The 22,451-nt window shown below is 36.5% G+C and overlaps 1 protein-coding gene across 1 annotated transcript in view; it reads left to right on the top strand.

Annotated features, from left to right (window-relative positions):
• Window positions 1-22,451, top strand: part of RAB2A (RAB2A, member RAS oncogene family) — a 45,047-nt gene that overhangs the window by 13,814 nt on the left and 8,782 nt on the right. Inside the window, exons 4-7 of the mRNA XM_076329662.1 lie at window positions 244-311; window positions 10,106-10,188; window positions 11,574-11,666; window positions 15,292-15,403. Of these exons, the coding sequence (XP_076185777.1) occupies window positions 244-311; window positions 10,106-10,188; window positions 11,574-11,666; window positions 15,292-15,403 (356 nt within the window). The remainder of the gene's footprint in view (window positions 1-243; window positions 312-10,105; window positions 10,189-11,573; window positions 11,667-15,291; window positions 15,404-22,451) is intronic.

Below are 22,451 nucleotides of genomic sequence, written 5' to 3'. Positions count from 1 at the left end.
TCCTTGACACTTGCTCTAATTAATGCATTTTTAAAGCACTTGGAAAGTAACAGTCGTCTTCCTTCTGGAAAACTTTCCAGCTCTTTGAAGCAGCTGGAAAATTAACTGAAAGCAGATTGTGAAAGAGATTATTTCCTACAAATACAATGTTGAGTTAACTTAAACTTACGTTCTTGCTTTCGTAGTTCTTGACATTCTTTCTGTTATATGCTAATAATGTAATCTTTTGTAAAATCTATTCAGGTGTAGAATTTGGGGCTCGAATGATAACTATTGATGGAAAACAGATAAAGCTTCAGATATGGGATACGGTAAGTAATAAATCATAGAAATTATTTAAACATATGGCTCCACTAGCTTTTCCTTTGTTCTGGTTAAGCTCTCTATCATTAGCACCCATGTGAGACTATGTACTTTGTCTTGCAGCTTTCTTTGGTTTCTATGAAGATTAAATATTTGCTAAAATTTCCTTTTTTGGTGTGATGTATTCTTGAAACAGTGCAAATTTCTGCTGTTCGCACTGTAACTTTACTTCCTCAAGTAACATTTTGTCAGATTTGTAAGACTGGAATTTGTGCTGCCTCACTTTTTTGTGAAAGGTTTCTGTATTATTAAGAACTTACATTTCTCTAAATAGTCTTTCTCTGTGCATTCATGCAAGATCTGGTTAATATAACATTCTGCTGGGAAATTCTGATGTGTCTACTAGCTTCAGTCAAGAATTCTCTAGAGGAAATGTTTGCATTTACAACGTAGAAGAAAAGATATGGCTCGCTGTTTTCACAGAAGATGACTTGAGTTCTTAAGTTTACTATAATCATGAAGATAGTAAATACTTCAGACAATCAAGAAGGGACTGGTAAAAGTGTAAAGTTTTGAAAAGCCTGCCAAAACCCAGACTTTGACTTTTGAGGGGATTCAGGTTAAGAACATACATTAGCAAAGGCAGCTGTTTTCTTCTTGTCAGTCACTTTATCATAGAGCAGTCGGCCTCAATGTCTACACTTGTGATGCAATGGCTTTAAGATGCTCATACCGATAGCTGTGTCTTTCAAATGTGCTTAGCTGTTTCCTAAGGCAGGACTGTTTCCTTCTCCAAAAGCATTTTAGGATACCTTTAGAAACCGACAGATACATGACCCTAGCCTTATGTATGTGCTCTTTCTGGTATAGCAAATCAATGAAGGGGGATACATTTGTATATGTGTGCCTACATACATGCATGTGTATATAAAAATGTAAACAAATGCAATATTTTAGTTAACTTCATAGGTAAGATCCAAAGTACCTTACTTATTTTACAAGTTCATCACTTGCAAGGAGGCACAGGTGTTAGATGCCATTTCAAGTTCTCCATGAAAAGGTATAGAGGAATATGGTTAGATTGTGATTACTTTAGGCTTTTTCTGCCCTGGGCATTTTTACTATTATAACTGTGGATTGCTGACTACCAAGGTGGCTGACCATTTTTTAAGTTCAATAGACAAGCAAATCTCTGCATCAACAGTAGCTTCAGAAGCAGACTTTTAGTATGTAGTGTGACTATATGAGAACATATCTACATTGATCCTTGTTGCCTAAAATTGGGACTAGATTCTCTGTAGACAAAATTACTAATTTTACTACCAGTGCAGCCACGGTCTTTCATTGGCTTTTGAACTGATTTTGTTAATGTGCTATTATCTGTTCCTTGGATACAAGTGAACTTCAATGATTTTTGAGGAGATTGTGTTTTTCTTAGTGCCTCTAACTCGGTAGCTCTTTGCAATGTTTGGTTTCTTGAATGCTTGCAAAGTGTCCAATAACCAAAATTTCAATGGAATTGTTTTTGATTATAACTTACAAACTGGTTTTGGGCAGGGATTTTATCTGGCTAGCTTCTTAACTGTATCATACATAAATTAAAAATATTCATTAAAAGCATTCATACCCTGAGTAGATTGTACGTTTGTGTTGTAGTTAATGATTTATAAGTTCTAAGCAATGGGTGACTTAGTATATTGGCCGTAGTTAAAATTTTAACTGTATACAATCTGATTTTTAAAACACAGGATATTTCTGTTCTAATCCAATCTTAGCTTGTAAGTGTATCTAAATTCCACTGTCTCAGTTCTGATCTTGGGTGCAAAGGTGTTGAAGGAATAGCAAGGTAAGAAATATGATAAGGTAATTGTCAAGAGATGTTTTACTTACGAGTGTTAAGGTACACAACACAAAGATGTCCGTAACGACCAAGGTTACCATGTCTGTATTGTGTATCTGGGTTGAGCATTTCCTGAATTTCTGTTAGCAAAAACTGCTAGCTGTTACTGGTGCTATCTCCATATTTATTAAGCTGTAACAATTTCTGTTTGATAAGAGAAAGTTTGTTTTACACCTATGGTTAAGGAAACAATGAAGCATTTATGTTTTCAGTTGGTGCTTACTGAGTCACAGCACCAGTGATTTAGTGCTAGCCTTACATATCTACTTTTAATCTATCACTGAACAAGATGCATCTTGAGCAGAGACATCAGAAGTGGAGAAGTGGATAAAATTTGTTTTGACTGGTTAACAATGAATAAGGACTTGCCTTCTTAAGAGAATCAAACACTTTAATTCAGATTTTTCTGGCCAGATATTTCTATGCAACGGTGCTCAGTTTGTGTTGTCTACAGCAGATCACTGCAGCTCCGAGGAAAGGTATATCTTAATAATGGGAACATATGGAACCTGCAGCATACCTCACTGCAGGAGTATGTCATAACTTACAGGGGCAGCTGAAGCTTAACACTGTTGTACGTCTGTGAGATCCATTCGTGTGCTCTTCTTGTATCATAACTCATGAATGAGCTTTTTCATTAGCATCTTAGTTTGGATCGGAAGTGTGTTACAGAAGTTAGCTCTGCTTACTGCAGTCTGGTTTTCATGTGGGAGTATGCAAACTGAATTCCTTTCAGATGAGGCTGAACTGGAAGATATGCTCAAGGAATGCACGAGTGCTCATTAGAAATTGTAGTCCACTATTTGGTCTTGTGAGCTGGTAGTCTAGTAAAACTAGTCTGATGCAATTAAAAAAAAAAACAGAACACACACACCAAAAAACAAACAACAACAAAACCCTAAAACTCCACATTCCATGAAAGATATTCAGTGTGGCCCTTGCATACTTAGTGGTAGGTGTTGCAGTCTCAGCTCTACTGCTGATCATATGTCTAGACCAGCAAATGGTATGTCGTGTTCTCTCCCAGCTACAGGCTGCTCCTGATCTCCCCACTGCTGGGCTCTGCAAGCTTGCTGCTATGTGTGCTGTAACACGCCCGGGTTTTTAGGTCTGTGAGTCCTCAGGTTTCACTTTTTCTTTCTGATGCACTTAGGTCAGTCAAGGGGAGTGCAGGTATTGGACCAAATTGTTCATTTGTCTTGTCTGTTTTCAGTCTCTAGATTATTTCCTTTACTGTGTCTTTAATCATAGTAATGGTTTTCAATAGTTGGATAGACTGAGAAATATTTTTGTCAAAACTGGTTAGTTGGTAATTGCCTACTACAAAGCTACTCCTTTGTGGCAGTGTGGTATTTGAGCTAGTGTCAGTTACAAAAATAACTTTTAGGGAACTAGAAGTGGTCAACAGAAGCTGGTAAGGATCAAAATTACCGTTCTGGGAGCTATTAAGCTTTGTGAGTTTAAACAAGCTGTGTAGATGAGGTTGTTTGTCTTGTGGCAGTATAACACTGAGAAATATTAAAATTGCTCTTCCTCAGAAAAACTTGATTGTTGTAGAGACATACTGGGCTTGTTACCAGGCTGAGTCAGTAGCCTTCATTTTGTTGTTGGGGGGGATGTTCTGTATTGTATTGACTGTTACTAACAAGTCATTGTGATAAGCAAAAAATAAGTAGTAGTTGAAAGAAGCAATTTTAGTTCTCACAGATACTGCAGGGGGAGAGATCAGTGATGATACTAAGTAATACTACTTATGTTCTCTAAATTGATACGAATGAGAATTTTTCCTGTGTATTTAAATACAATATTTTCTTAATATCTATTTCTGCTTCATTTCATGGAAATCTGTGATTAAAAAAATGTTTATTCATTATTATGTTTCTATAACACCTTAGTCTTGCTTAGACTAAGACTAAATATCTGAAATCTTTTCTTTTTTATAAGCTAATTTCAAGTAATTTCTTGGTTTCCATACAAGTGAGCTTTCTAATCAAATTTACAGTGTTTTCTAGTAGTTGAGAGCTACGCAAAAAAGCGCGTTTGTGCAAGACGGAAGGCATAATTGTTGAAGGCATATCTCTTTTCCCTAAAACCACATTGTGACTTGTCCGTCCACTTTCAGATATTCTGAATATACTAATCCTTCTTGGAAATTCAGATATTTTTTCATGTATTTGCAAATGATTTGAATCTGGTAGAATGAAATAAAGTTCCCTTAATTCATGAAATGAATATTCATTTCATCTTAGTGATACTGACAATTGCTAGGATGTAGCACTCACCCCCCAGAGTTCTTTACTAATTGTCTACTTCATGAGATTTTTCTACTTGCTTTGGTAGTCAGAGCATATTTTATGTTCATGGGAGTCAGAGCATAATTGTATGTTCATGGGCAGTTGGTGAATTCTTCTACTGAATTTTTACTAATTTGACTCTTTAACTGTTGTACCTGCAAGAATGTGGCTACATCTTACAGCTCAAGTTATGATGACTCTGTGCTCATGGCCCTCTGTTTTACTGCTGTGAAGTAACATCAAGAACTTGCAGAGGATCTATTTTGGTTCCTGAAACTAGTTTGATCATCAGTTCACAGACTTTGTTTGCTGCTATGTGGGGAGCATTAACTTATTTCTGGATTCATGGATGGGGGGGAATTTGTCCATTTAATAGTTATTCCTATTGCAGTTTGTGTAATAGGACCATCATCTGAATTTCAGTGTCAGTAGCTAAGTTATTGTTCACATCCAGGATGGCACTTTAGGAAGCTAAGGTAATGACACACCTTCTAGCTTAGTGTTCACAAACCTTTGTCCGTCATGTACTTAAATGTATTTGGTTATTGAAATACTCTGGTATTTCATTTTCTGACTGGTTGTAGATTTCTTGTCAGTTTATCTGTGGCTTTCTACAATAATAGAGCAAGCTCTTGCTTAGGATAAGGCCTTAGATGGAAGGAGGGGGAATCACCTCCTTTTGTCCATAGTGCAACTCCCATTTTAGTGAGGGTAGCTACTTAAATGTATTTGAAACCTCTAGGTTTTATAAGCCGAAATAAATCATAAGGGTACTTCTAATAATGGAGGGCTAAAGCTTTCTGTTTCTCTGATGTGTTGGGAATTGCTTTGGATGTCTAAATGGCATGCATTCAACAACATCAGAAGAAAAGGCATATGTACAAGTGATCTGTATTTAGGCATATGTACTGTTTCACCCTTGGGGATCTTTAGCCCTCTTGAAATTTCAGTTCTTACTAGGATGCTGACAGGGTTATTCTGAAGCAACATGTAACTTGGCTGAATCCTCCACATAAATTCTGACACTTTCTGAAATTGTTAAGGATTCCTCTTCATAAATGTCTTTAGTTCTGGTCTTGTTCGGGAACATCTTTGCTGGAAAGCAGCACGTGTTTGGGTTTTTTTTTATTTTTATACTACTTTTGTGCCTATTCTTTGTACTACATGCTAGTAAATCACCTTAAAATTCTTTTTATTCTGGAGTAGAGACATGATTGCAATCAAAGATTAATGCATTTATATAAACAAGTTGCATGTGATGAAAAGGCTGTGTATTTATAACTTTCAAAACTATTCAAAGGTATGTATTGCTCCTCTCTTTCTGGAACATTTTGTTCCAGGGATCAACTGTGGAGTAGTTCCCAACTGGCAGTTGTCATAGGTAGTATGACACTTGTGTGAGTTGGTTGTTTATTAGATGTCTTTTTAGTTTTCTATACAGCTTACAAAAGTGTAAACTAGTTTAAATGAGTAATAATTCCCAATGTGAATGAGGTGTTCTGTCACTGGGTTTGAACATACCACCGTATGCCCCTTGTAAAAGTGAAGGAGTCTAGAGCTGCTAGCTGTGGTGCATTGTAGTTTCTCGGTTTTCATGTAGATATATACTATTAAGTTTCCTCCTAATAAAAACTATGGTCAGCTTGGATGTTGAAGGCTTGCTGGGATGTAGTCAGATAACTCTGTCCTTGAAGAAACTTCCCAAATTCTTCAGCATTGAGAATAGAGAATTCAGTAAAATTAATGGACTGTTTTCCAGTTGTTGTGCTGTTGTGGATCCTATTTCCTTATCTAACTACTTTCTTGTACTGCATCATGGCTCTTCTTTTTTTTTTTCTCCTCCGTTTATAGATTCAAAAATATGCAGTTAAGGAACTTGCAAGGAACCCTTTTTGATAGCAAAGACTTGCGTGCGCGTTTTGCAACTGACACCTACGTGACTACACCACACACTTGGAAATGACACTGAGATTTCCTATAGGAATAGTAACACTTGGAGTCTTTTGTCAAATGTGCCACAGATGCTCTGTCAATGGTAGTACAATTAGATAGCTTAAATGTTCCTGAAAACTTTAGTGCAGGCCCTAAATCTGTGTATCTTAGTGACCTAAGGTGATTGATAATGCTTCATGTTCTGCTTACATCATTATTTTGAAATTGCATTTTGGTCTCTGTACTGAGGTATATTTAGAGAAGCACATGAGATATATGTCCGTGTAGTTCTACAGTTCAAGCAGGGATGAAGATTTTTGTACTATTTTGAAGAGTTGTAACTCCTAGAACTATGATTATATAAGTCTCATATCAGAAAGTTTGTTTTTGTTAACCAATATCATATGAACTGTAAAAGCTTACAGTCCAGAAAACTGCCAAAAAGTGTTACTTAACGCTTAAAACATCACTTGTTTATCAGAGGCCCACATTTTTTCATGATTAGCGAACTACTCACGTCAGAGCTAGCACCCCTTTCTCTGAAGGGAGAGGGTGCATGTTCAGGCCTGTTCAGTATGCATTTATTGGTTCCTGTAGGCTGTTCCTTGTCTGAGCTAGAGTTTCTACATGTGAAATCGCTGTCATGGTCTATCTGTTACCAAAAAGATCTTCCATCTTCCCACTTCCACTGCAGTGTTAACTCTGAAAGTGGGTATAACCAGGGGTTGCCTCGGAGCAAGGGCTTACTAGATGTAATATGGCCTTGGGAAGTACCCTGTTTAACATTAAGCTACTGCCACTACTGTTCCCCACACCCGCCCTGCCCCTGCACTGGCACAGATTGCCCAGAGAGGTTGTGGAGTCTCCATCCTTGGGGATCTTCAAAAGCCGTCTGGATACGGACCTGGACAACCTGCTCTGAGTGGCCCTGCTTGAGCCAGTGGGGTTAGAACAGGTGACCTCCAGAGGCCCTTCCCACCTCAACCATTCTGTGATTCTATGAAAAAAGCTTTTTGATACGGAAGAGGAGAAAAAAAGGAAGTGCTGGATTTTGGGGGAACATGGAAGGGATGGTAAGAACAATGTTAATTCCACTTAAAATAAAGGGCTTTTCTCTGGTATCAAAGCTGGTTTTGATTTATACTGAGCTTCCATACTGCTACTTCGATCTGTTGCTCCTTGTAGCAAATAGCTAAACTTGGGTTGGTCCTACTTTGCAAGACTGATAAAGTACAATTATAACACACTTGTATTTTTTTTAAAAAGTCGGTTTTGGCTAATAGCCTACACTTTTTTGTTTTTGTCGTTGAAATAGCTTGTCCCCCTTTGCAGAGGGGGGAGGCAGGGGGCAGAGAGCAAATTGTCAGATAAAAAAATGCTTAAAGTAGTAATGATACTAAAAAAAAAAAAGCTGTGGAGTATATTCTACATGCCTAACCCTGCTATATTGACCTTCTAGATCTCTCATTCAGAATGATACTGTTAAAATAGACAGTAAATTATATATATAAGGTGTTTCTTATTTTATATAAAATATAAAAAAATATATAAACATAAATATCATGAAGTTTCTTTACAGAAACTCAATTTTCTTCTGTTTAGAATGAAAAGGGAATTCAGTTTGTGTTGTCTATTGGTATATGTAAGCACAAATTCATTATTGCTGTATGGAAGATTGTGTCATCTTTGGTGAAGAAGGGGCAACATTTTCCACCCTTTCCCCAGTGTTTTCTTCAGGAAGCAGTGATATTTAATTTTCATCACAGGGAAATGGGACACAATTAAAAATGTTATCGTATGTTCAGGATTTAGATACCAGACTTTTGTAAGTAAATGATTCTTGTAAGATCTGCTAGAACCTCTGACAATCTTGGTTGGCTGTGATTGTTCGTCTCCCTGAGTAAATTAATGGCATGTGTCAGGGTGGAATTTATGAAGGTGAAACAGGCAATCTTAATGTGGTAGGCTAAGTCCACTTCATATATGATTTTAGGCAATACATGGAATACACTGGTAACAATAACTTGTCTGTTGTCTAGTTCGGAGGAAAATGTTTTATGCATCTACCATGCACTTGAGCTAGTCACCACACCAAGAAAAAGTTGTAGAGCTTAGTGGAGCTTCTGCGTAGGGAACCAAGTATTGTGCGAAAAACTTGGGTTTTTACTATTCCTTGGTGCGTTCTAGCAGATTGTCTGTATTCTGTTACCTTAGTTTACATAAAGATGCACTTGGACTGTCAGCCAAGTACATATGCTAGTGTATTCTAATCGTGTTGAAACTATTAAATATATTGTCTGTCTTTTGTAACTTTTTCCACTGGAATGGCTAAGATAAAGTGTTTTCTTCAAATGAAGTCACTGATTATTCTGGAAGACAAGGATGCTTTCTGAAGCCTGAACATGTCAAAACTTGTGCCACTGTTCTTGTTCAGTGACAGAATCTAGATCAAGTTCTCCTTGAATTCAAGAAGACCTTATATTAAGTACAGTAACTGTGAGAAGAGAAAGTTCTCTGTACACTAATTTTGTAGGTAGGGCTGAGGGGTAGCCTATAGTTGATAAATGTCATTCTTGCTTTTCATGGTTTTAAATCAGGGTAACTTCCTATAGTTCTGCAGATAACTATCTTACTACATATAGGTTTTTTCCAGCATTAATATTAGTATTTCTTAATCGTGTTCTGTGTTAATCTTAGAATTATGCTAAAGCTTCTGTTATTACTAAATATTAGAAGTAAATGTTTCTTCTAACAACTGTCAGGTGCTAGATAGCACTTCTGAAAAACATGAGCATGGAGAGCTCAAGGTCTGCAACTATGAATATTTATTTTTCAGGTCTGTGTTCTTTTGAGCGTGTTCTTTTAAGTGCTGAGATTTTTACAGAATACTTTTCTGTGAGAACTATCTAATTTATGTAGGATCTCTGAAGTTTTTCACCAGTGCATATGAAGATGACTCTTGCATCCTGTAACTGTTTGACAAGCATTATTTATCAAGTAAAGAGGAAATTGATTAACTGTGGAGCAGAATTGTGTAAAATTGAATTCAGAACCATTTTCTGTTTTTTCATAATAAAATGATTACTGAAAGAATTCCAGCTGAAGACTGTTGAAAGCTGGCTGCAGTTTATGATATAACGGATAAAATCTGCATCCTTGGCCTTCCAACAACCTTTACACCAGCAGATGGTGGGCGTAAAGATGTCATTCATCATTTATTTACAATGGGCTTTATTTATTCTAGTGTCAACAGCTGCCCCAGGGAGCGGGTTATTGAATTCAAATGTGAAGCTCTGGGTTATTTGCTTCCTTTCAAATTTGTCTTCAGAGCTTAGTTGCTAGGAGTCCATTCTGTGCTCTAATAATGATTCATGTATTGTGAAGCCATTCAGTAAATTGGGTTGTCAGGGATTGCCGAAAAAGGTTTAGAGGTCTTGTTCCGATTTTTTTTTAAACAGCACTGTGCTGTAGTTGGTGTCTTCTCCTTATGTGCCTTCTCTTGCTAGTGTTAGAGACTTTGTCCCCAATTGTCCCCTCTCTGATTTCCCTTCCATACTCCTTCTTGCCCCTGTCCTCTGAAAAGTAGAATTCTGTGATTCTGTCGTTCTAAGTTTGTGGTTTTCAGCACCAAAAAATAAATTTGAGATATGAAATAATGAAATTTTGTCTTCTACAGGCAGGGCAGGAGTCCTTCCGTTCCATTACAAGGTCATACTACAGAGGGGCAGCAGGGGCTTTACTAGTGTATGACATTACAAGGTGAGAATACCAAGGAGGTATAACTGAATTAAAATTATATGTCTTTGTAGAATTGTGCTATGGTATACAGCAGTGTGAAAATGTCTAAATTAGTTTGGTTTTTTGTATAGATATTTGTAATGTAATGTGTTGCCAACTTTCCTTAAGTGCTCAAAAATCAAGATATAGCCTATGTAACATATATACTTCCAATTTCCTCTGTATGGTGGTTGAGGAAAAAGTATACATAAAGTCTCGGGAAGAATGAAACAAAATATTTTTGTAAACTATTTGACCATGAACCTCTGGATTACCTTTATTGAGAAAGACCTTAAAATATTTCATTCATTCCTTTCTAGCATTTTTATTACCATGAGCTATAATTTTTCTTCAGTTATAGCAGGTTTTTTAGTGAAGTGCCATTCTGCAAAGGAGTGAAATAGTAAAACATCAAAGTTTGGTTACATAAAAATACCAGGAAACTTCTACCATTGCTGTGTTTATGAGGCTGGGAAAATACAGGTCTTAGTGTGATTTTTGTAGCAGCTATTCAGAAGTGACTAAGGTTTTCCTGCTGCATTGAATAAAGTATCTATACAACTTGTTATCTGCAAAACTGTGGGTACTGTGGCTGGTTTATGAAAATGTTCAGGCTCCAAAATCCTATTAGGGTGTGTGGCTCTCTTTGTGGATCTTGGGTCTTGTTGCTGAATTAAGCAACAGCTTTTACTAGAGATTTCCTGGATGGTTTTTCCTTTTGTTCCCTGTTTATTTTTAAATATCAGGAAGCAATGTATTCTTTCCATTGGATTTCCAGCAAATGAATCTTTGATTCATACATAGATGGTTTTTCTCTTGTGAAATCTTAAACACACTTTACAAGCATGTGATTTAATATTTAGAGTACACATTCTGTAAAATATGTAACATGCCATATTCGTGCACCTTACTTCAAAAGACTTTGCTGCTAAATTCATTATTCAGTTTATAAACTCTCAGAAAACTGTCAATCACTTTCTGCCTTCAATAGAACAAGTATTACTATATGAGTATGTGATTATTTGTACTGTTGTTTGAATTGGTTGAGGCTGTTAGGGACTTTTAAAATTCCATTCAGCAGATTTTATATGTATATAAAATTACAGATCCTTACAGCTGTAAGAATCCTCTTTATTCTTTGTAGCAAACATGTTTTCAATTACTTTTTAGGCAGAGCTCCTTAATGCTCCTTGTTTACTAAATTTTTGTTTGCCTATTCTCCCTCTCACAAAGGGATTACTAGCTTTTATTCCTGGAGCATGTGTACTAATAAATGAGTTGGTTAGTCAAGTAGAGAAGCTGACTAACAGAAGGGACAGAGATTTCTTGAAATACTGCTTTTAATTTTCATTGTCTTCCATACTTAGGAGGGACACTTTCAATCACTTGACAACTTGGTTAGAAGATGCTCGTCAGCATTCCAATTCCAACATGGTTATAATGCTTATTGGAAATAAAAGGTAAAACTTAACCAGTTATGATTTTGTAAGTGATAAAGATTTATGACTTCTGGATTTCAGCTTTTGTGTTTTCTTATTGTAGGTAGTATGTTAACTTTAAATTACTTTCAGTCACTGGACGTAGTTCTATGGTGAATCTAAAACCTTTCCTTTTCTAATTAGACCAATACAATGTGTAGCACATGTGGATCAACTACCTTATGTTCTGAGTACCTTTTTTAGAAGTAATACTATTTTAAAATGATTGACTGAATGCATGAAGTCATGGATTTTATGAATTTTGCTCATTAGGTTTTTCTACATCTGGAATCACCATTTAGAAGCACCTAGATCTCCCTTATAAAGACAATATGACTCCTAATTTTAGGTGTCCTAATGTGCTTTAGTTTTTGGTTAAGAATCACAGCAGAGAAAATGGCATTTAAAAAAAAAAAAAGCCCATACTACAGGATTCACTTCAAAAACTTTTCTCACATGTAAAAAGTGCGTACCTCAATGATTATATGAGACATTTATGAATTCTAAGCCTGTTTCATATTCTGTATGTTTTAGCTGGGGTTGGGGCAGAGAGTGCTTTTTGACCATTTCCTGGTGAATTCAGGCTGCTCTTAGACACTGGGTGATGAAAAGACAACAAAAAGTCTTGGGAGTGTGTTACCCAATTTGTAAACAATTATTTACTTGGTCTTCTCAGCAGCTAGACTGTCCAAAGTTCTAAAATGGTTCCCTCTTGATGCTGAGACTTTGATCTGTATTGAAGGTCTTTATAAAAACACATCACTGAATACATTAAGTTTATCTGTAATTTTTTTCTAGTTCTTGATCTAGTGAACTGTAGCATCATGTCTAGATTTTTTTGCTGGATGTAGGTCTTTTCCAAATACCAAAAGCATCATCTCGGAATTTAATAACCCATTAGTTACAGGCCTTCGCCTAATTGACCTTTACTTGTCTCCATGCCTCAGCAATTCTTGACGGTAAAGGTGCCAGTTGAAATAATGGTGTGTATGCTTGTCCCTTAAAATTGAATGAACAGCCAGATCATTTCTTAGATACTACTGAGAAACAGCTTGGTGGTAAAGAGAGTCTGTTATTGCTACTCTGGCCTGTTCATCTCTTATTTTCTTCTTCCCCCTTCTCCCTTCTATTTTCCTCCCTCTGCCTCCCCCTGAAAAACATGCTAAGCATTAAGTAATTGTGAAGCTTGTCCACATTTTTATACATAATCTGGAAAATGACTAACGACGTTCTTTTTAATTGAGGAATGTGATAAGCACAGTCATCACAAATTAATATAAAAATGTAATCTCTTTTACTAAACGAAGCTTTGGTAAGCCCGTGATGTCCCTGACCAACTGTTCTTATGCTTATGTGAGTAAAAATATGGCACTGAGAGAAACAGTAAAGTATACTGTTTACTTGAGATAAGTACTACATAAGTTTGCATACTTTGTTGACATCTGTAACTATTCCTGATTATTCTTAGCAGTTAAACTAAATTTGTCTTGCATTCTGCTGATGCAGACTGTACCACATGATTGTATGTTATAATATGCTACTTGCAGCTAGCTCAGTAATTCCCAGTTACAACTAGGTTTTATTCAAACAATAAATATACTTAAATTATGTATGTTAAGTTACAGATTAAGGTGCTACATGAAGTAAAAGTTCTTTCATAAGCTTTTTAAATGGGATTATTTTCAAGCCTCAAAGAAACTCCTTCAATTATAATGCACTATCCTGAAAGAGTGTTACAGGAGTTCTTATAGTAGGGCATGGATGGAAGGAAGAATGTGTATACTAGCATAATTTATTTGAAGGAATAAATTTTGCTCTTATGAGTTTCAACTGTGCACTTGATATACGTTTGTAGTACTGATTTACTGCTGGATTTGAAGAGTGTTGAGAATTTAATCTGAAATATAATAGCTGTTTTTTTGGAAACATTACAAATACTAGTGTTAAAACATGACAAATACTGTACTTAATCTTCTTTCCAGAACAAAACATAGCTATATTGATCTAGTAAGACCAAATGCCTCGAATTATTGGAATGGAGAGAGGAAGACAACTGTGGTTAGTAGAAGCAGTTAAAGCTCTTTAAGAATATGTTTAGATATCAGTAGTGAGTTTTGACTGGGTTACCACTGCAGTTTTCGATGCAGCTGCACTATTTCAAGTCAAAAGAGTTGTTTATTTCTGTTCTATCATGGAAATAACACTGTAGTGAATCAAGGTTTTAAATAAGGTATTTTTGAGGGTAGCATGGTAGTAGCAAATAAAGACATTGCTCAAGTTTAGAAATACAATGTCAGATAGCTACTTCAGGGACATGAGAATGAACACCTTGTTAAAATATCTTAAGCCTGAGGCTGAGATACTGGAAATGCTTACGTATAATGAACATCAACTTTAACAGTGTTTTGAGAAGTCATTTCTTGTATCCTTATCTTCAAATGTTCCGTGTTTAAATGATGTGCTGAGTTGTCTTGACTCTAACTCATCTGAGCTAGCATGTAGTTGTAAATATAACAAAACCCTGTGTTGCTGCAAAATAGATGCCACAGTGAGTATCGTTTATTTTTAATATATGTGTAATTACAAGGATGGCAGCACTGAAGCCCAGTGTGATACTTTTTACTGGTATTCTGGCTGCAAATTAAACCTCTGTATTTGCATGCTGTTCAGTTTAAAAATGTGCATGTAAAAATATGTTCTCAGATACACAACTTAAATGAAACTATTTAAATGTTATATTTATTATTTATGTATAAACGTAGCATTGTTATTGCTCAAGATGTAATATACTTACAAAGAAGGATAGAAACTGTACTCCTTGTTCCTAAAGAAGCTTTAAAAAGTAAGAGTGAAATACGTATGTGTCTATATGACTTACAGAAGTGGATTTGTCTTTAGTTGTCCAGTCGGAATGTTTTTTTCCTGTTCTTTTGTGTAATGTTTAACTTTAATCTAAACTGCTTGGAAAGCAGGAAACGAGGTTTTGTAACAGTCACTTCAAGTTCTTCTGCTGTTAGAGGGCCAGGCCTGGAGTTTCAAAACCTAAATGCTAGCTTGTTGGGAGACAACAGCTAATGTAGTTCAAAATAACTTATTTTTGCTTTAAGTCTTTTTATCAGAACAGAAATTGACTGTATGAAGTTTTGTTACTGAATAGAAAAAATGAACTCTAATTTTAAAATTATTTTTAATATCATTAAGAAATCTTCTGTAAAACTTGCTTATGAGTTCAGCTTTACAGTGTGGATTGGTAGATAACATTATACTGGAAAAGTGATATTTACCTAAAATGACAATGTCTAAAGTTAGCATTCAAGGAATAGCTAGATAAGTATACATGCATCCTGTTGAAAGCCGTTTCATGAAGTCTTTTATAAGATCTATGTCAGCTAGGATTGATATCTCAAGCAAGTCTGATGTCTGTGGCTACTCCATATACTGTAAGTGCAAGACTTGCATTAATTCTACTTTATGTAAGGGCTTGAGTAGATATTCATATGTATGTGAGTTCTAATGAGGGCTTTTGGCTTATAACCATGTCTCTGAAGAATAATATTTACATGGACAGGTTAGACCATGTGACTAATTTATTTTTTTTTATCTCCAGTGATTTAGAATCGAGACGAGAAGTCAAGAAAGAGGAAGGTGAAGCATTTGCACGAGAGCACGGACTTATCTTTATGGAGACATCTGCCAAAACTGCTTCCAATGTAGAGGAGGTAACTTTGCTTAATACTGGTATTTTAGTAAAACAGTTGTTTTGAATTGCGCTTTATTTGTACAGATACTATTCCTCTAGGTTTTGGATTCCTCAACTTGAATTAAGTACTCTTTATATTACGAGAAAGACAATGTCTACATTGTATCTGATTGCATGGCACTAATTACATTGCTGAGACTCTAGTAATTAATATACTTGTTCTTTTTCAAAATACTTGATCAGAGAAATAGGTACTTCTGTCTGTCCTGAAATCTAAAAAGTAAGACTAGAATAGATTTGCTAGTCCAAAGCAAGCCAAGCTATTGGTATCCTTGGCAGATGTCAATCTAACCTGTTTTAAAGACCTCTAATATTTCATAAGCTCTTCAGAGCAATCTATTGCAATGTTTTGGTATTTGTATTGTTGTCATCTTTCCCCTTCGCTACCTAGCAGGAATCATCTTTGCTGCAATTCACACATGCAATTTATTTTTCTGTCCTCTACAGAGCAGCTGAAGAGGTCATTATCTTGGTTGCTGTAGTCTGCTATGTGTTTGAATAATTTTTTACAGTCTTTGCTACTTTAGAGTAAAGAACTTAAGTCTTTTGAAGTTTTGCTTATAACAAAAAAAAAAGTTCTTACATATCTCACCTTGATTTACTGCACGCCTTTCTTGAAGGGTGGTTGTGGTGGGTTGACCTCAGCCAGCAACTAAGCGCCCATCCAGTTGCTCGCTCACTCCCCCTGTCCAGTCAGATGGGGAAAAGAACCAGAAGAGCCAAAGTGAGAAAAACTCAGGGGCTGAGATAGAGTTTAATAAATGAAGGAAAGAGGTGGGGGGAAGAGCGATGGAAAGGCAGTCACTCACAACTTCCCACAAACTGATTGATTCCCAGCCAGTCTCTGAGCAACAGCTACTTTGGAAAGACTACCCTTTGGTTTTTATTGTTGAGCATGATGTCATATAATATGAAATATCCCCTAGGCCAATTCTGGTCAGCTGTCCTATCTGTGTGTCCTCCCGCCAGATTTTGCCTACCCCAAGCCTAATCACTGTGGGGGGCAGAGTAAGAAACAGAAAACCTTGACACTATGTAAGCACTGCTCACCAGTAGCTAAAACATTGGTGTGTTATCAGTGCTGTTTTAAGTCACAAATCCAAAACACAGCACCATACAGGCTGCTGTAAAGAAAACTAACTCCATCTTAGCCAGACAGTGGTGGACAAAGAGCTCCAGCTGAGATGTTAGTGCGATGTAAAACAGAAAGTTTGCTTCATATGTCTTTCAGGCCATTACTCAGTTCATATATTGCCACTTACTAACCCTTTTTTACAATAGCATGACATAGTTCAGCTTCTCATGCGACGTAATCTGCCCTTACTCTTTTCCAAAATTGTCCTAAACGCAAAATGGTGGACAAGCAATGAGGTATTCTTTCAGTGGTAAAGTCTTCTACTTTTTAAATATTTAGTGTTTTTTTAAAAGTTATAGTAAGAGTAACAAACAGCTTTCACTGACTTCATTCTGGTTTGTTACTACCTGATTCTAAGATTAGCACCTCTCTCCATGTCAAAAAATACGTGCTAGTGAATGAGCTGTCCAGTACCTAATACATCTCTGATTATCAAGAGGAAAATGGGCATAAAGTTCTCTATCAAAAAAGTTGAAATAGGATCCTCTTCTGATAATGATACGAGTGAGTGATTGCTTGCATGTGCTAACTTTCTAATTCTGATGGAAAAGCTTTAGGATATAATCCTTTTTAGTGACAATCAAATGCATTCCTTAAATGGTATTCTCAGTCAACACTAAAAGAGGTGGCATGATCTAGAATAGTTACAACTGAAAGAGCAAAATCTTAATCTTTGAGCCAGTAAAAATAAGTGAGGAGAAATAGTAGGCACGGAAGGTAAAAGATATCACTTTGTGGACAAAAGAAGAGACCATTTTCATTTTAATGCTGATTCTGGACTGTACAGTATCAAAAAAACAGAAGGGAATGAGGAAATCGTGTGGAATGGGCAACATTTGAGGAAAGAACAAGTAGTGTGCAAAATGGAGGCAAATCTAGCAAGCTTTCAGTACTTGACTTCAGGACTGGAAAGAAATGATAGTTTTGTGACTGCCTGAGGATGTAGAAACTAAACAGGAAGAACAACATTTGAGGTAATTCACCTAAAATTAGATGAAATTTTAAACAGAAGAAAGCTGTGGCCCTCTGTCTACTCATGTTACCTTATGTGGTGGCAGTGGAGAACATTTTTACTGGCTTCTTTGGGAGATTAAGGGCTAAGAAAGTAAAGGTTTTTCTACTAGAAAGAATATGTATTTATACTGTTGAATTTTTGCATTGATGGAAATAGACTGGATCTAAAAAGCTGGACATTGCTAGTCTCTGAATTTGCATCTGGATTATTATATCAGATGTTTTCAAATGCGTTTGTATTAAGTGTTGAAGCAGACGCTTTCTTCTAATTCCTTAGGTTTCAGATAAATTGTCAAATACTTTTTATGCATTTAATTTGAGTCTCAGAACACTCATCTTTTCCAAAAGTACCAGAATTTTTAGATGGAACTACTGGGGTCAAAGCGGCTCTCTCTAATTGTATGGAGGTTATAAGGGGGGAAAAAAGCTATGGGACTTTGGGGGGAAGGAATATCCCCTTAATTACTCAGCAGTATTTTAAATCCATGCTGATAAATCACTGGTGACTATAGTGTATCATGCATGGGTTATGCAGTTAACCATTACAGTGCCAGGACACCTGTAGAAATCTTTAAAGTCAAACATATCTGTATAAGATACAGCATCAGCAGTGTTGGAAGAGCAGGTGATTTTACTGGAGATAGATATAGCTCTGGAACAAAATGATAGATGTAGATTCTAACTAGATAACAACAAAGACTTATGCAAACAAAAGCTTACATGAATACAGCTTCAGAAATATGTAAGAATTATTTGCACCTATTAGGCCTCTGTTCTTTTCTCAACTCTGTATTTAACAAAGTCTTATAGAATGATAAAACTAATATTTAAGATTTATTTTTAATTCAGTTATCAGCCTTCTGTCCTTCTTACCCATCAATAGGAAATAGTCCTCAAAAAGGGTGCTTTAGAGAAGGACACTTTACTGTAAGGCACATGCATGTATACATATGGAAATGCATAGATACAACAGGCTAGAACATTCCCAGATAACAACTGGTGTCTTGTTTTCTCTTTCCCAAAAGAGGGATTTTGCCATACGGAGATCATGTAGTTGACTAATAAAGCTTTGGCCCACTGCATTTGTGCCTGTGTTGCGTTGCTTAGTGGTTGCTATACAAAACAAAGCAGTAATGGTAGTGTATTTCTGGGTACTGAAGGAAGTAATGCAAGTGTGATTGCCAGGAAAAGTGACAACAAAGAAGCTACACAGTATCCAGTAATAGGGCTTAAACTATTCTTCCACCCATTTAAGAGAAATAGATCCAACTTTGAGGTATCTGTCCAAAGTAGAATTAGGAAGAGTATTTCCTGGCCAAACTTGTTTTGTGTTTTTTCCCATTACAGAGCTGGTTCTCAAACTTTGCTTTCTGAATCTGAGGCAAAAGTACTCATGGCAAAAGAATCAAGACTGTTAAGGGTTTAGAAATAATCATTTTGGATTATTCATGGCATCCCTTCCTCAAATCACTTGAATCCTGTAGTCCTCTGTAGCCTACCTCAGTATGTGGAAGCAGTCTATCTCATTATAGACACACATGGCTGCTCGAAATACTAGTCACCACAATTTTATTTATTTTAACAAAAATGCTTTAATGCATGTTTTTAGAGTAGAAAATGCGGTAAACTCATCTTTAGTTTTTTAGCATGGCTGCTTGTTTCAGTAATTTCTGAAGTAGTAAGGGAGACTCTTCAGGCAGTTCTAAAAACCTTCTGAGGTAATTCTTCATGGAAAAAATGAAAATAATTTCAGAAGTGTTCTGAATTTGTAAAAAAGCAAGGTTATAGCAGTCTTTTTTCTGAACTGCTCATGCTGCTTTTTCAAGTCTCTTTAGTTTATAGAAGATGGATTAATTATTATATCTTTTGGTTGACATAAGTAAGTCTCCCTGTACAGCTTGCGTCCTACAGGTGTAAAGAAACTCTATAGCAAGTGCTTTTTATCCATTTTAATTATTCTTGAGACACTGTTAGCTATACAGGTTACTGTATTGTTCTCAGTCCCACACAGTTAGTGGGTTATCTAACCGCATTCCACATATTTTGAACAGCTACTTCAGTAAGGGCATTGCCTTGTATGCTATCAAGTCTGTCCTGTTACCTTGGGAAGCTTAGGCTGCTTACCACGTGAGTGTTTCTACAGCATCTGTAGATCTGGCATGCAATTCCTAACTTCATTGTCTCTAGCCTATGTCCAGACTAATACCTGGTGCAGCAGCAGCAGTGCTAGTAACTGTGTGGCTCTTTTACGCCAAATACCAAGTTCTTGTTACTGAGGAATTCAGGAGGGGCAATGTGGCATTACAAACCTGTGGTGCTACATAAGTTAGCAGGCAGATCACCATTGTAAAGCACAAGCAGATAGCCATCAAAGTCTTGTGGTCCTAGTCAGTGCCATTCAGCATACAGACTACTTGCATTTCATGCAGATGTAATATTGAAACACAGCAGCACATGGGTGTATGTCTCTTGTGTGTACCAGAAGCAGTTAAATGGCCAGAGGAGACTTTTTTCCTAATAGATTTTTTTCATCTCTCTAGTTGAAAATACATGTTTCTCTGTCAAAAGTGACAAGACAAGCCTCTAGACTTTGTTTTGATCAGTTTGACATTGTTTCTGACCCAACTTTATCTTACCTTGTGTCATAAATGTCTGTTGTAGATGTTTGCAAGCTAATGGTGGAGTCTTTAGCAGTTTCTTTATATGAACAAATCAGCTTCTGTTGTTAATGTTATTCAAGCTGTTTCCCTTGTTTAAACCGGATTTCCGCCACTGTGTAATGCCTTAGTCAATGTCTAGCCCTACCAGTACATTGACCTGTTCACTGCTTGGATCTTAAGACAGTTTAAAAATGTTCATTGTGTTCTTCAGGATTATGTCTCGTAACCTACATCTTAAATGGAAACATTTAGCAGTGGAAAATATCCTGTTAGCTGTTTATCTTGTGCAAGGCTGTTAGGTAATGTTTATACCCTGTTTGCACAATAGATAATTGATAGTTGGAGCGGGAAGTTGATGTAGGCTCTTCCTTTGTAGTTTCTGTAGAGGCTTCTAAGAATTCAGTGTGGCCACAGAGTGAAATCGTCATGTTTAATATGGAATGGGATTGGATGAGAAGAGTTTCTGAATCACTGGGAGGATAGAAGGATTATTGGGGGGGGGGGGACAGTTAAGCACAGGGTTATAATTTGATTACTGTGCAAGGCCAGTTACGCTAGTCTCTTCAGTGGTATCACATCTATTTAAACAGGGTTTTTTGTTGTTGCTGAGTTCCTTTTAGCCTCTGTCTAAAGCTGTCAAGATAGCCAGCTATCAAAACATAACTGAATTTTTGTGCTTTTTTCTTCAGTGATTTCTAAGCTGTATCACTAGCACATTTCTTTCTTTACAATTGTGTTTAAAAAAAAAAAGTATCTTGACGAAGTTTTGGAGATGTTCAGTAATGTACACTCCGAGCATGACTGTTGGATTTCTCCCAGTAGAAACATTGAACTTGTGTTTAATTCATGCTGAAAGGGATCTAGTGTTAACTTCTAGAATCTTGGTTATCATACCTGTTCTACTTTTTTTGAATTGTGGATGGAAGGGTGTGCGCTCCAGAGTACTGTTTGCAGAATTCAATGTCGCTTATGTAATTTTTTTCTAAGAAAACACTGTGGTGCTTATCAGTAGGCTCTTCACTTTGTTTGCGCTTTAAGTCTGAGGTCCCAACCTCAGGCACGTTTGCACTTGTTTTAATCATAACATCAGTTACTTTCCTACCTTGCATTAAAACTATGCATAATGCTTAAGAATTTTTTTCTCTCATTTGCGAGAGACATTAACAATTTTATCACATTTGGTTTTTCATTGGTAGTTCAACAACAGTGTGTGACTGTTGATTGTAGTCTTATCTGAAACATGCAGTTCAGAGCTTGCTGAGTGCTTTCTGCTTGGGGAGTGTCTAACACTTGTAGAGGCAGAATAGAATCATCTGCATGAACTCAGGGTGACCATGCAGTTTCCTACGGCACACAATACTTATCTTTGTGTCCCCGGAATATCATTTGTTTGAATCCATTTACATGCACTGATTCTCAAGGAGTAAAGATACCTAGCTGTATTTGGAAAGCTGGAATAACTTTGTGCGTTCTTCTTGCACTCCAGACTGCTACTTTTAATAATGATTAATGTGATCAACCTTAAGCAAAAGAGTTTTCTGGATACTGGTCAAACCAGTACTAGACACCATCGCTGTTCAGAAGCTGATCTCACTTGAGTTGTACTACTGTATCACAGACTCCTGGTGTGGGAGTTGGTTTTAGTAAGTTGTTTCCCGTATGGAGGGGATTATATAGCCCTATGCCAAGCTTTCATCTTAAGAGTATTGTCTTTGTTATTCCAAGTTGTCTGCACATAAACAGAATGTGATAATGGATTCATTATTTAGGATTAAATCTGAATAGACTAACGGTTTTGACTGAGCAACGGAGCACTTCTGCTACATGTAGCTGGATGGTCATTCAATGGTTTTGTTTCAGCTGTAGCTTAATTTTCTCTTCAGGCAGCTTCTTTCATACTTTTGCTTAAATGGATAATGAATATTCAAAACCCCTGTAGCTTCAACAGTGGTACTACTCGGTCACAGATAAGGGAAGGAAGATGGCCTTTGTAATATTCTGAAGGGTAAAAATGAAAAACTCGTGGAAAGATGAGATTCTTAGCAGCTTTCAAATTTGAACTGATTTTAGAAGTGTTTTTATTTCCTCTCCACACCCTCCCTAAGCACAACTAATTGCTGGTAAACAAACAGTTGTTTGACCTGGTAATATAGTTAGCAGGGATTTAATTAATAAAACTTGAAAATCCTAGGATGTTA

Source organism: Aptenodytes patagonicus, chromosome 2, assembly GCF_965638725.1.
Source record: "Aptenodytes patagonicus chromosome 2, bAptPat1.pri.cur, whole genome shotgun sequence".
NCBI lineage: Eukaryota > Metazoa > Chordata > Aves > Sphenisciformes > Spheniscidae > Aptenodytes > Aptenodytes patagonicus.
The sequence above is the reverse complement of the archived record's forward strand: the minus strand, read 5'-3'. Positions and strand labels throughout refer to the sequence as shown.